The 12879-nt window shown below is 35.1% G+C and overlaps 1 protein-coding gene across 3 annotated transcripts; it reads left to right on the top strand.

The window, feature by feature from the left end:
- Positions 1–12254, top strand: LOC110833145 (ADP-ribosylation factor GTPase-activating protein 1). Of its 3 annotated transcripts, XM_022070843.2 has the most exons (11): positions 4–304; positions 1558–1725; positions 3044–3157; positions 3338–3606; positions 3839–3953; positions 4882–5004; positions 6343–6402; positions 7100–7236; positions 7828–7938; positions 9507–9631; positions 10559–12254. In XM_022070843.2, the coding sequence occupies exons 1-11, from the start codon at positions 248–250 to the stop codon at positions 10579–10581; spliced, it is 1302 nt and encodes a 433-aa protein (XP_021926535.1). In that variant the 5' UTR covers positions 4–247; the 3' UTR covers positions 10582–12254. The 3 variants fall into 3 exon arrangements, with proteins under 3 accessions (XP_021926534.1, XP_021926535.1, XP_021926532.1); XM_022070840.2 differs by having other exon boundaries at positions 5–304; positions 9507–12254; XM_022070842.2 differs by lacking the exon at positions 6343–6402 and having other exon boundaries at positions 1–304; positions 9507–12254.
- The last annotated feature ends 625 nt before the right edge of the window (positions 12255–12879 follow it).

The following is a 12879-nucleotide window of genomic DNA, read 5'->3' on the forward strand; positions in this document are numbered from 1 at the left end:
TGGGTTAACCTGTGCTGCCAGTAGTCATAGACTACCGGCCGATTGGAATGGTGCTTTTGTTTGAAATCTTTGCCAATATGGGGGTGGACACGTCAGTAACGTATGGAGATGGATTTGAACTTTAATATGTTTGAGTACTTAGTATTGGTAGTTCGTCTTTGATACTTAGTATAATGTTATATGATAACTGTTGCTTGAAGTATAGGGTTTCCATAAGTTAAAGAATAACCATACTCTATTAGAAACAATGGCTAGTCCAAGAACTCGCCGAGTCCTTCAGGATTTAAAACCATACGACAATTTTGTAAGTATTTAGTTGTGCAGGAAGTACGCGAAGGTAAGAACATTAAGTACGTATCAAATAATCAGGCCTGATGCAGTTCTGTTTATAATTTTCAATTATTTTAATTCACACAAGAAATGGGTGGAGTACAAGCAGATTGTATTTGACAGCTCTCAGTACGCCTAGCTCGCCATGATGAGAGATTCGAAACGTTGACATTTAAAGAAAATATAAGTTTTTTATATCCAAGGAGTTTACCTAGTTACAGTTAATATGCTGCATTATGTAACTTAGGTAAAAAATTCACGATTAACTCAGAGTGCTTTAATTCTTCCAAACCTCCTTATGCCTGTTTGTTGAAGAAAGTTTTAATTGTATTGAAAATCCGTGGCATGACAGCCCTCTGAGAGCCAAAGCCTACTAGCTGGCTGCCGGCCTCACGTTCACATGCCTAAGCAGAGGTGAACGATCATCCAACCAGATATAGGGTGACGTGTGGTCAGCACAACAAACCCCCAGCCATTGCTAGTTTTCATGACCGGATTACGCTACCCATTGTAGCTCTCCAACTTCCTCATGATGCTGGGTTGGCACCGGTCCCATTTAATTGTATTAAACTGCCTTAAATTATAATTTTCAACAGTTTGTTACTTCTTTGAAGTTGGATAATATTTAGCTTGACCACTAAATATTATCAAAGATTAATGTGCATAATTTGGCCACCATTTATCATTTTCTGCCAAAACAAATTAAATTGTATGGAAATTACTATAATTATTGCACTGTCCTTCATGGTGAGCAAACATGTTTTGTCAGTGCTTCATGCTTGATTTATTTGATTGCTCTTTGAGCACAGCTTGCCTGTTCAGTGGCTGCCATTAAGGATTGTTGTCAATGTAAAAAGTATTCCACAGAAAACAATTAATTAGGTGTAGTGGGCCTTTTGTTTCCAGATTTAATCTTGTTTTCCTTAAAATGAGTAACACTAGATATTACTTTATCATGGTAGGAAGGGAATCTACAAAGAAAAGTGCATTATGTATTGTGGCAGTGTGCACTTCTGGAGATGAAACTGCACAAGTTTTCTTTTCTAATATTTGAGGGTACTTTCTACTTACAAATTATGAAATGTATATGGCAATCATAAACAAAACAAATTTTTAGCACATACTGCCTTAGTAATGTCATGTACCATGGTTAGGCTCATTATCTAATTTTATATTAGGCCTTTAGTTCAGCTGCAATTATAAAATACATTTCTTGATTCTTTACAGAAATGCTTTGAATGCAATGCCCACAATCCACAATGGGCTTCTGTCACATATGGTATCTGGATTTGCCTTGAATGTTCTGGGAAGCATCGTGGTCTTGGTGTACACTTATCCTTTGTTCGATCCATTAGTATGGATAAATGGAAGGATGTTGAACTTGAGAAAATGAAGGTATTTATTTTTAAATTTAACTATCACTTAAAAAGCTCAATTTGAATCTCAGTGACAGCTTCTGTCTTCGTGTTTGTGGAGACATCTTTTACCAAAAACATTTAAGCCATATTAACATGTATTGTATCCTGCTGATTGGGCATCATAGTACCATGTCTCTTAACTGTTAATCCCTGAGTTCCAATTTAATATGTGGGATTTAAATTACCTCTTCATGTTAAAAGTTAATGTATAAAATTTTTCTTTATAATTTTGTGTGATTAAGTTATAAAATAATTAAACAACATATTGGAATGTAGATTCTGCTTCCATCGTCAGACCTGGACCAGGTGTGATGCTAGCTTAACCAGGGTGCTCAACAGATAGGCATTCCTGCCCCCCCCCCCCCCCCCCCCCTTCTACCAGAAGATATGGACAAAGTCCAAAAGAACAGTTTTGCTTGTTATAATGTACCATTGTCAGAAACCTTCACACTTAAATTAAAGGTTTAGTTTATAATACTAATCAAGAAAAACCTTGTTTTTCGCTGGCAGAAGCATGTAATATTATGGAATTTTAGAAACAGTATCCCTTGCATGTGTATCTGTTTGTGATACACATGTTTTATTCCCAGTGGTGGTGTGCAGCTTCTACCTGTTGTGATGTGTATTCTCTTCTAAGTGACTGATGCATATGCATCTCCCTCTTTCATACCACTGCCAGTTTATAGGAATATACCTTGGTGAGTGAACAGTTGATGTCTAACAGACCTGTTTAAGATGTGTGATTGGGAGAAATAATTATTCATTACCTTCATGATTTAAATGTACTTATTAAGAGGTGTGTGTGCCAATTTTTAACCAAATGTTTGTCATAAGTAAATTATACCAAAACTGTAACACACATAAGTGAGGTGCACACTTATAATTCCTCTTAGGGATATAAGGTATGTGGATGTAACTGACATAGACTTATGCCCAGTTGCAGGCTTTTATATTAGCGGTGTTAAACCTTGAAGGTTCTAGTATCTTTTCCTTTGTGTATAGGCCATTGAAAGATTCTACTACTAGAATTAACTAGTTAGGGTTTACCACTCTTTCTTTTTATATATATATATATAGAGAGAGAGAGAGAGAGGGGGGGGGGGAGAGAGAGAGATTAAGAATATTATCAAGTCTGGGTATCCATTTTGTTGTTTTTATGTGATTTTTTGCAGACAATTGCTTGAGAATGGTGTCTTAGAATTATACCTTCCCAGTACATCTTTAATACGTGAGCCAAGTGATCAGACTAGATTTGAATCAGAAATTTATTCTAACAAACTGCATTTTTTTTCTAGGTTGGTGGGAATAGGAAAGCTAGGGAGTTCTTTGAATCTCAACCAGATTGGGATGATACTATGTCCTTACAACAGCGCTACAATACAAAAGCAGCAGCATTATATCGTGATAAGGTGAGACAAATAATTCATGCTGTGGTTTCATTGAATTTTACCAGCCTGTATTTGAGGTTGTCATGCAAAAATTTTATAGTAATATCCTTGTTTGTCAGTATTTTTTCACATTTGATGTCTTCACATCTTACATCTGTATTTATTAAGGCTAATTTGTTATTCTGATTGATCTGTCTTCAGATTGCAACTCTTGCACAAGGACATGAATGGAATGAAGCCACTTCATCAGCACAGAATTATGACAGTAGCTCGATGAATAGATATAACAGTAGTTCAGGCATGGGAAGTAATAGCTATGGTAATGACAATGGATTATATCAAAGCAATTCAGATTCTGGAAGCTATCAGTCAGGTGGGGGATATCAGAGCTTGGATGCACAACAGAATTTCAGAGACCAAAAAGAAGCATTTTTCTCACGCAAGCAGAATGAGAATGCTTTGAAACCTGAGTAAGTCATTATTTACAGTTTGTTTTCAATACATGGCTGCCTGTCCATCCTCTCATTACTCTGTTGTTGAAAATCTTCAACTATCACTTACCTTCCTTTTCTCGTTTCTTAGCCAGAATGTGTCACAATTTGGTACACAGTATAATATAGTACTTCTGAAATTTACTTTTCTGGAATGGTGTAGAATTTTTAAAATACTGTGCTTTTTATTTTATTTCATATTAATTTTCAGCGATGTTCCTCCAAACCAGGGAGGACGTTATTCTGGCTTTGGCTACACAATGGATCCACCCCCTCGTAGCACCTCCCAAGAGTTCTTTGACAGTGCAGTGTCTTCTCTAGCAAGTGTGAGTCTGATTGCTAGGCTTACACCTCAGTATAATCTGTGCTGAAAGAAACTCAGTGGCTGCTGCTTGCAGTCTTAAGTTCACAGTGTAGAGATTAATCTCATTCTAATGTTTGTCACAATTATGAGTCTTTTAGTAAAGTTATATGGTGTCAGACTGAAAACTAACAAATAAATTAGATATTCCTGTTTGAAACTTAGTTGTGTCCTCACATTGTAATGGTTGATATAAATATTATGTTTTGACTTCTCTGAATTAAAAACAAGATAATTCATGTAAATCCCACTCCAATAATCAAACATTTTTAATAGGTTACTATTCATTGATTGCTTTTATATATTTGGGGGAGGGGGCACCATGATCCCCGCGTACCTCAGTTTGGTGTTATAATAATGTGTCTAATTTGATCCAGCTGAAATCTGATAATAGCAGTGCCTGTTCATTTTGGTTAAATTTGGTAAGGGTGACAGTAATAATTATTGTTTAGTTGCCAATGGCTGTCCTTGTTGATTATCATGTGGAGGTTTAAGGGTAATAGTTAAAAAATTATGTATTTGTTTGTGGAAATTAGACCATGTCACACATTTTCCATTTGGTGTTGCATTAAAAATGATTGCTCGTATTGATTGACTAAAGTTCTTACTGACTTTGCAAATTGGTGTCAGTACCTGGCATTGGTTATGAGTATGTAATTTTTTTTTAAATTTTTAAACTATAATTTTATTGCCAGAATGTTTAGAGATGGTACCTTATTTTGAACCAGAATTATCACAGCCTTGTTTTTACAATTCAAGTGGTGCTGTAGCCAAACACTGTGCATGCTTTAATATGTCTGTAGGTTAAATGAGAATAAACTTCTGAGCTATGTGCATGTAGAAGGGCATTGACTGACTGCAGTAAAATGTGATGTTCTTTGTTTTGCTTTTAGGGTTGGTCAGTGTTTTCTGTGTCTGCAACCAAAATAGCAAGCAAAGCAACTGAAGGAGCCATTAAAATAGGAGGGATAGCATCTCAGAAGGTAGCTGATATAAGTGTTTCTGTTGGGGAAAAGGTAAGTGCTGTGGAATGATCTTTTGTTTCGTTTAATTTCAGTTGCTTCTTCAGGAAACATTTCTGTTTGTTCCTTAGACATGATACCTGTAGGCAGCAGCATGTTATCCTCCAGTCTTCCAAATAGCCATTTTCCGAGAAAGGTGTTTCCCACCAAAGATTCTGTATATATTTATTTTGTCTATATTGATTTTACTGTCCTAACAGTACTATGTGACCTCTGTCACTGATGAAGTTCCTCATTATGTAATATCCTATATTGTCCACAAATATTTGTCTGGTCTCTTTGGTTCCAAGCACTTTTTCCCATAAAATAGAAGACTGTGCTTCACAGTTATAGGAAGCAGCTAATAAAACTGTTATTTCAAGACACATGTTTAGTGTTATGGAAAGCAGACAGGATAATAGTAACTCTTAAACTGAATAATGACAAGCATTTCCAAAATTTATCTAGCCATAATTTTATCAATAGCATCATCATCTCAATAGACCTTCCACATGGAGCACAAGACATGAAATTGTAAAAAAATTGTTGTTTGTTAGAATAATAATGTTCAGTGATAATGAGCAACATAAAAATAACGTAATATGCATTAATATTAACAACAAAGCAGACTCTTTCCACATTGCAGTTGGTTCCCAAACTACTCGTTACGAGAGTTATTTTTATATATATTTGACACGGTTTGCTCAGAAATAGCTTTAAATAATGAGGTGGGATGCTTATATATGTTGCTGGTTACAACATCAAAGAACATTGTGTAGCCATGTCATTCGGTTGAAATCTAGTAGAACTTAAACGTACAGAGGTGCATACTTTGTCCTTGCCTCATGCTTGCTAGTAAGGTGAGTGTGAAGTTGAGTCGGTGGATTATATTGAGTTCACTTTGAAATGTAAATCTGTGAATTTTGTTTCTTAGATATTTAATGTTACAAATATCAAATGTTTTGTACACTTTTGTGATCATTATTGCATGAATGTTAATCCTTTAGTATAAACAGTATTATACAGAATATTATGTCCAAGTGGTTACCACTATGAGGTTATCATGGTTTTCCTCAGTCCCTCTACGCAAATTTTGGTATATCTTAAATTTGACCATTAATTTTCATTATAACCTTTTCAGTTCATTATTCATTAATCATCCCATCATTCAGTGCTGCTTAGTTTAAACTACTAACAGCATCATTAAATAAACTGTAAATAAACAGTGTGTTTCTGTATTAGATTAAGATCTGCAATTTTATGTAGAGGTACTCTCACATTTGTGATTTACTTTTTACCTATGCATTCATTTAGTTTGTCCTGCATGATTATTTTATGGCTTTGTTCTGTCAGGTGAAGGAAGGATCGCTGCTAGAAGATGTCAGTACACAGGTCTCAAATCTTGCTACGAAGGTAACAGAATGTTATGTGTTTAATATATTGGACTTAGCAAACCACACTACAGTCATGTGTGGAGCTTTAAGAAGTATGCCATCCTACTTTTCTGTTCTTATTCTAATTGTTGATTAATCTGTTATTACTGTTTATAGGACCCAACACTATACAAAGAACTTTTAACTACTTTTTTCTTTTGGCACATTACTGTTTATGTCAGCCATTTGTTGTCTTGTTATTTCAGTATAATCAAGACCTCTTTCTGTATTATAGTTACTAATGTGGTTCCTTAGAATGAACCATTCAGATATTCACCACCTCACTTTGTATCTGACCTGCATGCAATTTATTTTGAGTTTTGGGTGCAAGAATGGGGATGGTAATAATTTAGGCAAGCAGCAGTGAATTGTATGTCTTTCTCGTGTTTTAAAGTAAAATTATTTATCTGCACTGCTTATAATTATTCTTTATTATACATTCCAAAATTGTGGCAGTGAAACCTTCATTAGTATTCTGTATCCAGGAAAGTGTAAAGAAATTTGAGAGAATAATATGTTTTGTATGTTGTTTCTTTAACCATTTGAAGTGCAGCAAGCACTTGATGGACTTCACTTCCACATAATTTACACTGTGCAACATACTTGTTAAAGAACTGAAGTTGGGAAATCATGTAGGTATAAGTATGTTGTTGCATGTATTAATTGTTATGTTACAGGTAGGAGACATAGGCAGAAGAGGGTGGAGAGATTTATCAGGAACAAACACTGCTTCTTCTCCAACAAAGGGAGATACTTCTGATGGTATTTCCACTGAAAAGTCTTCATTGCTATTAGAAGGGGGTAATGCACCAAGGTAACATAAATGCCTCTACCACATTGGTAATATCCTTGTAAACTAAAAGTGGTATTAGCAGGCATGACCTGTTGATGAAAACCATAAGCATCTTGTGTTTAGTATTACCAGTATAATGGAAATTTGATATTACAAGTAGAATGCTACTTCGTGCTTTGTTTAATATATATTTTATCAATTAAAAAGTGCTGTATATAAAAGAATATTTCTGTAATGAATAGATTCCTAACTTTCTGCAAATATCATACCATTTAAGACCACCCATTCTTCATTCATGCTAATTTCTGCCAGTAATAATACAAACAGTGGGCATGAGAACTTTGGAGGTGGAAGCAGCACTAGTAGGATCCTGAAATTATGTGTGCGCATGCATGTGCATATACACATACTTGTAACATTGTGGCCACATTTAATCTGTACAGAGCTTTCCATTCTATAGTGATAAATAGCATTTACATTTACATACCTAGTATTAATTTTTTCTAACAGAATATTCTTCTTTTATATTATGCACATTTGACAAATAATGCATAGTCCTTGTTAAATTATGTTTAAGAAATAAGTGATAGATTAATGTGTTTGATATTACAGAAACAAAATGGATAACATTGCCACACCACTGCTTACTGATAACCAAGGAACCTCAAGAGATGTAGAGGAGTGGCTAAATTGGAATTCTGAAGAGAAACAGCAAAATTCCAAGTAGGTTTGAAATTATGTAATGCTATTCTGAAATTCTTCATTGCTCTATGCATCTCAAAATTGCTATTTTAATTACTTGAAATATTTGGGAACAACAATAACAAATCAAAATTATATTCATGAAGAAGTTAGGAGGAGACTAAATTCCAAAAATGGTTGCTACTTCTCAGTTCAAAATATTTTGTCTTCCCATCTGATTTCTAAGATCCTGAAGATTAAAATATACAAGACAGTAATTTTTCCTGTTGTTTTGTATGGGTGAAAAACGTGGTCTCTCACTCTGAGTGAGAAACACAGATTGTAGGTGTTTGAGAATAGGGTGTTGAGGAGGATATTTGGGCCTAGGAGAGAAGAGGATGGGGCATGGAGAAAACTGCATAATGATGAGCTTGAAAATTTGTACTCCACCAATATTGTCAGGGTGATTAAGTCAAGAAGAGCAAGATGGGCAGGGCATGATGCATGCACAGATGGGGCAAAAGGTGTGCATTGGGTATTGGTTGGGAAGCCTGAAGGGAAGATACCACTGGGGAGACCTAGACGTAGATGGGAAGATAATATTACATGGGATCTGTGGGAGATATGAGTTGAAGGTGACTGCATTTCATTGGCCCAGGACAGGGACCTATGGAGGGCTTTCGTTAATTCAGTGGTAAACCTTCGGGTTCCCTAAGCCGGCTAGTTAGTTAATTACTTATCTAATCTTATGTCAGGTTTGAGAAATGTTGTGAGATGTGGTATGCCACATAGTTTTATATGTTTTATTAATATTTAATTTCAAGACCATATACAAATATTATGTGGATTTTTTGTTATGTTCTCTGTGTGTACTGCAAGAACAGACAACTTTATTGCTTCATAATATAAGTCATTAGTTCAGATGTACTTTATAAATTGATGTAATGCAAGCCGAGAGGAATCTAGGATATCAGAAAATTTTTAAGGTTTCTCTCTGCTACCACACAGGATTGCCTTATTTTAAGCAGTGTCTAATAAACCCTATATACAGTAAAACCTCTGTTGACTGACCCTCGATTGTCCAACTCTGCATTAATTAACAAAATATCAACCAGATCGGTTGCGATCAGTTTCTACTGGCAAGAGTCAGTAAATGGGACCCACGTGGTACGTGTGACCATTCCGCCAACATAATTTTTCAGTCCGCGTGGAGGCACCATACTGCGTACATCATGTGAAAAACTGTGCATTAGTGTGCATATTTTGTTATATTACTGTACTGTAAAGTGATAAACTAATAAAATGGCTTCCCCTCACTCATCTGATCTATGGTTCCCCCCCATATAGGTCGGTTAAAAGAGGTTCCATTGTACTTGCAAGTATACAGAATATTTTGATCATGCTGCTATTTTCTGTCTCTCTCTAATATGCCATTGGGATATTTTCCAAGAAAATCATGTATGACTGGAATTGAATGGTCTAAATAGGTATTTATTTATGCTGATGTTAACTTGTGAGAATATTATAAAGAATAACACAGAAGGAAATGGTCTATAATAAAATGGATAAATTAAAAATGTGGTATATTAATACATTTTTGTGTGACATAGGATAGCATGCAGTCCAAAATCTTCTAATGAATGGGGCAGCTGGCCTTCAGATTCTTCTCTGCAGGGTGTTAGCAATGGGCCATCCACAAGAAAAGGAAAGAAGAAAACTGGGAGTACAAAAGAAGGTTTGTTAATTGATTTAGCTGAGGACAAAGGGAATGACTGGAACTCCAAGTGGGATGATGATGCATGGGAGATATTAAATAAGAAAGAATGAATATTTTGTGAAAATAATGACATAGTAGCTTCATTTAAAATGTAAATTTCCAGTGCCCTGCCATTGCACTAAAAATTGGAATGTGAGCCATTGTGTTCATGCCAGGTTGATACAATAGGTCAGGGTGATGCCATTGTTCTGGGAAGTTTAGTGGACCTTACTTGGTTTTCAACTAACTAAACTGCGAGGTGCTAGGTGCTATTGAACTGCTACTCCTTCTGTACCCACATTAGCATGTTATAGCTTTAATAAGGTATCTAATCTTTTTGAATATAAACATGGTACATTAACTCCTTTTCACGCATGTCATATGCTATCACATAACTCAGCTAGCCTAAGTGTTTTTGAAAAGACCAGTCAGTTATCAGGCTGTTTGCACTGAACTGTGTAAGAAGCTAGTGGTACCAAGACTATCAATGGTAATATGTACAAAACGAAGTGACATATATTCTTAATAAATTGTATGTTGCAACTCAGGCTTGGCATTGGTCACAATGGTTGTGCATTGTCTCCTTCAACTTGAATAAATCTGCAGTGTGTTGTTACCTTGAATGTTTCAATAAACTGACAACTTGACAATATATTTTATGACAAAGCAAGATACAGTGATTATAAATTATATTTCTTAGTCTGAGTTATAGCTGTAGTAAAATATTTATCAGGTCTTGATTTTTATATGCATTCCAATAACTTGGATTTGTATTAATTCTGGTACAAGTGGTGCTGTCCTAGCACAATTTAAATTTTGTTCTTATAATCTCTATGAAACAAAATTCGGTATTTTGTGATCTGAATTCAAAACACATGAATAAAAAATGGTGTTCTACAATTACAGATGTAGTGACTTTGGCAAAATAAAGCAAGATACAGCCATCAATGACATCTTACATCTTCCTTGCATCATCATCATATATGACCTAACACTGAATACTCAAAGTAAAGACTGTTTCTGTTATGTCAAGATCAGTAGCCTCTGTCACCATATGTTGGTTTTCAATTATCCCTCTCATTTATACTGGCAACAAAATCATGGGTGATCGTGTTACCCCAGTAGTGGGCTGATTTGAACATGGTAATAAGCCTTCAGATTCCATAAAATATGGTGACTTGTATACCAACTAAGTGACTCAGCTTCTCAAGAAGGATCCTCTTCCATGGAGATCATATTGTAGTTTTTAACTCCCATAAAGCTGTTACTGACAATGATCCAGGAAAACCACCTGTCTGGCTATTGGGTTGTTATTCCACATTATTATGCACCATATTTAATTCCATTACATGTAAAAGCCATATTTACATTGATTACAAGTATAATACATCCTGTATTATTAAGGTATCCTACAGAATTTATATGTAGATACATTTTCTGACTATGGAAATAGGAAAATAAAAAAAATTCACCTGACCTAGTTCTAACACACATGTATACACACACCCCATCCATGTTCTGTAGGATGTACTCTTCTGTGCTTACAAGACAGATAATGAAAGGAAATAATTTGATGTGGTACATTGCAATAACTTAAGGTGTGTGTTTGAACAGTACCATAGTGTAACTGCTCACTGGTTACTTGTATGTAAAATAATGCAGCTTAACCTGTGCTTATGGGTTGGTTTATCAGTGCTGTTGGTAGTTCACACTGTATAACATTGAAATGTAGGATTATTAATGAAGGATATGGAATTGGTCGTGGTCTAATTTTTGGTTCAAGGCATCTGTTTGGAGGAAAACCATGAAAAATTAAAGGCAGGTCTCCGTGCTGATATTTTAACCCAGAACCTTTCAGATGCCAATTAGGAGTGTTAACCATTCAGCTGTAATGTGCAGTGCCAGGTGAAAGATTTATGCATACTGAAAGGAAGTGGTTATGGGTTGGATAATATCAGGTCTTATATTTGAGACCCTTTTTTCATTATAAAATTTCTCTAGTCTGTCATTTGGTGAAGCAGTGAGGTTCAATCAGATATCCAAGGACAGTGCTTCAACTCAGTATAAAGTAGGACTGTTGGGTTACCTGTCCACTTTAATTACTAATCATATTAACTTCCTTTTTAATATGAGGTTTCAATGCACTAGCCTTTTACATAATATTACAATTAGGCATGCAGTAGTAATCAGACAGGCTTGTCAGTGAAAGGTGTGCAGAACTTCATCCAGAATTAGCCAAGTCTTGCTTGGGGAGTGGGGCTCACCAGTTGGCAAGATGTTGACCCTACACAATGATTTGGGCATACATACCAAGTTATGTTTCTGCATATCCTAAGCTACTGTCAAGCTTGTTTGGCTTCTGATGTACTTGTTGAGCCATGTTATAGCACAAACAATACAGTTTGTCTTTTTATATTAATTTCAATATTAATGATTGAAGGATTGTATGTGTCTTTCAGGGCAGATTTGGCTTTTTTATAAGATGTAAATTGGGTTATCAGTTTGTCATTATTTTAATTTGTACATTCATATATAATTCACATTGTCTGGAATGTTGATGGTACTTGGTAAACATGAAATATATCATTGAAATAATTCATTACTTCCCTTTCCAGATATTTCAAAGAGACCCTAATACTCACTTTTAATACATTTGAACAAATTTTGTAGCTCTGGTTTCATTAAACCATTTTCCAATTCATGTGGATGATGATGTTACATCTTTTCTAGTCACAACAGCATGTTTATATCCACAGTTAATGTTTTCACATTTTGTATAATACTGTAAGCATATTTTAAATCAGTGGCTAACAGAAAAGCTATTTATTATTGTGCTTAGCTTATACAGTAAATTTCATGGCAGAAATGTAAATGCAAGTGTCAACATAAACTGACAATGGTTAAAAGAACGTTCTTTTACTTTTTGTGTTCACTACTATCACTTTTAGATATATTTTTGTCTGAAATTAATAGTGGTTTTAAATAATAAGTTCCTATATGCACTGCGAAGATAACAACCAAGATCATCTTTCCAGCTCTTACTCTTGATGCCCAAGATGTCATTACACTTCCAAAATGTTATTAATTCGTCGTAACGTACAGTACACGATATACAGTTTATACCGAGATTTACATAACCTCAATTTCCAAAGTCAAAGAATATAATCATACTCCAAAGTTGATCACCGATGACTAGAGTACAATAGAACATGCTCATGCGTGACTTG

This window comes from Zootermopsis nevadensis, unplaced genomic scaffold (genome assembly GCF_977971745.1).
Source record: "Zootermopsis nevadensis isolate Lab colony 2312 unplaced genomic scaffold, Znev_1.0 Znev_ptg000001l, whole genome shotgun sequence".
Taxonomy (NCBI): domain Eukaryota; kingdom Metazoa; phylum Arthropoda; class Insecta; order Blattodea; family Termopsidae; genus Zootermopsis; species Zootermopsis nevadensis.

Bases quoted from the DNA above. Each gene is read 5' to 3' on its own strand.
- LOC110833145 (XM_022070840.2), top strand. From the start codon at position 248: ATGGCTAGTCCAAGAACTCGCCGAGTCCTTCAGGATTTAAAACCATAC. The intron at 3,158-3,337 runs GTGAGACAAATA...ATCTGTCTTCAG, and splicing joins CAGCATTATATCGTGATAAG to ATTGCAACTCTTGCACAAGG. The intron at 7,237-7,827 runs GTAACATAAATG...TTGATATTACAG, and splicing joins GAAGGGGGTAATGCACCAAG to AAACAAAATGGATAACATTG.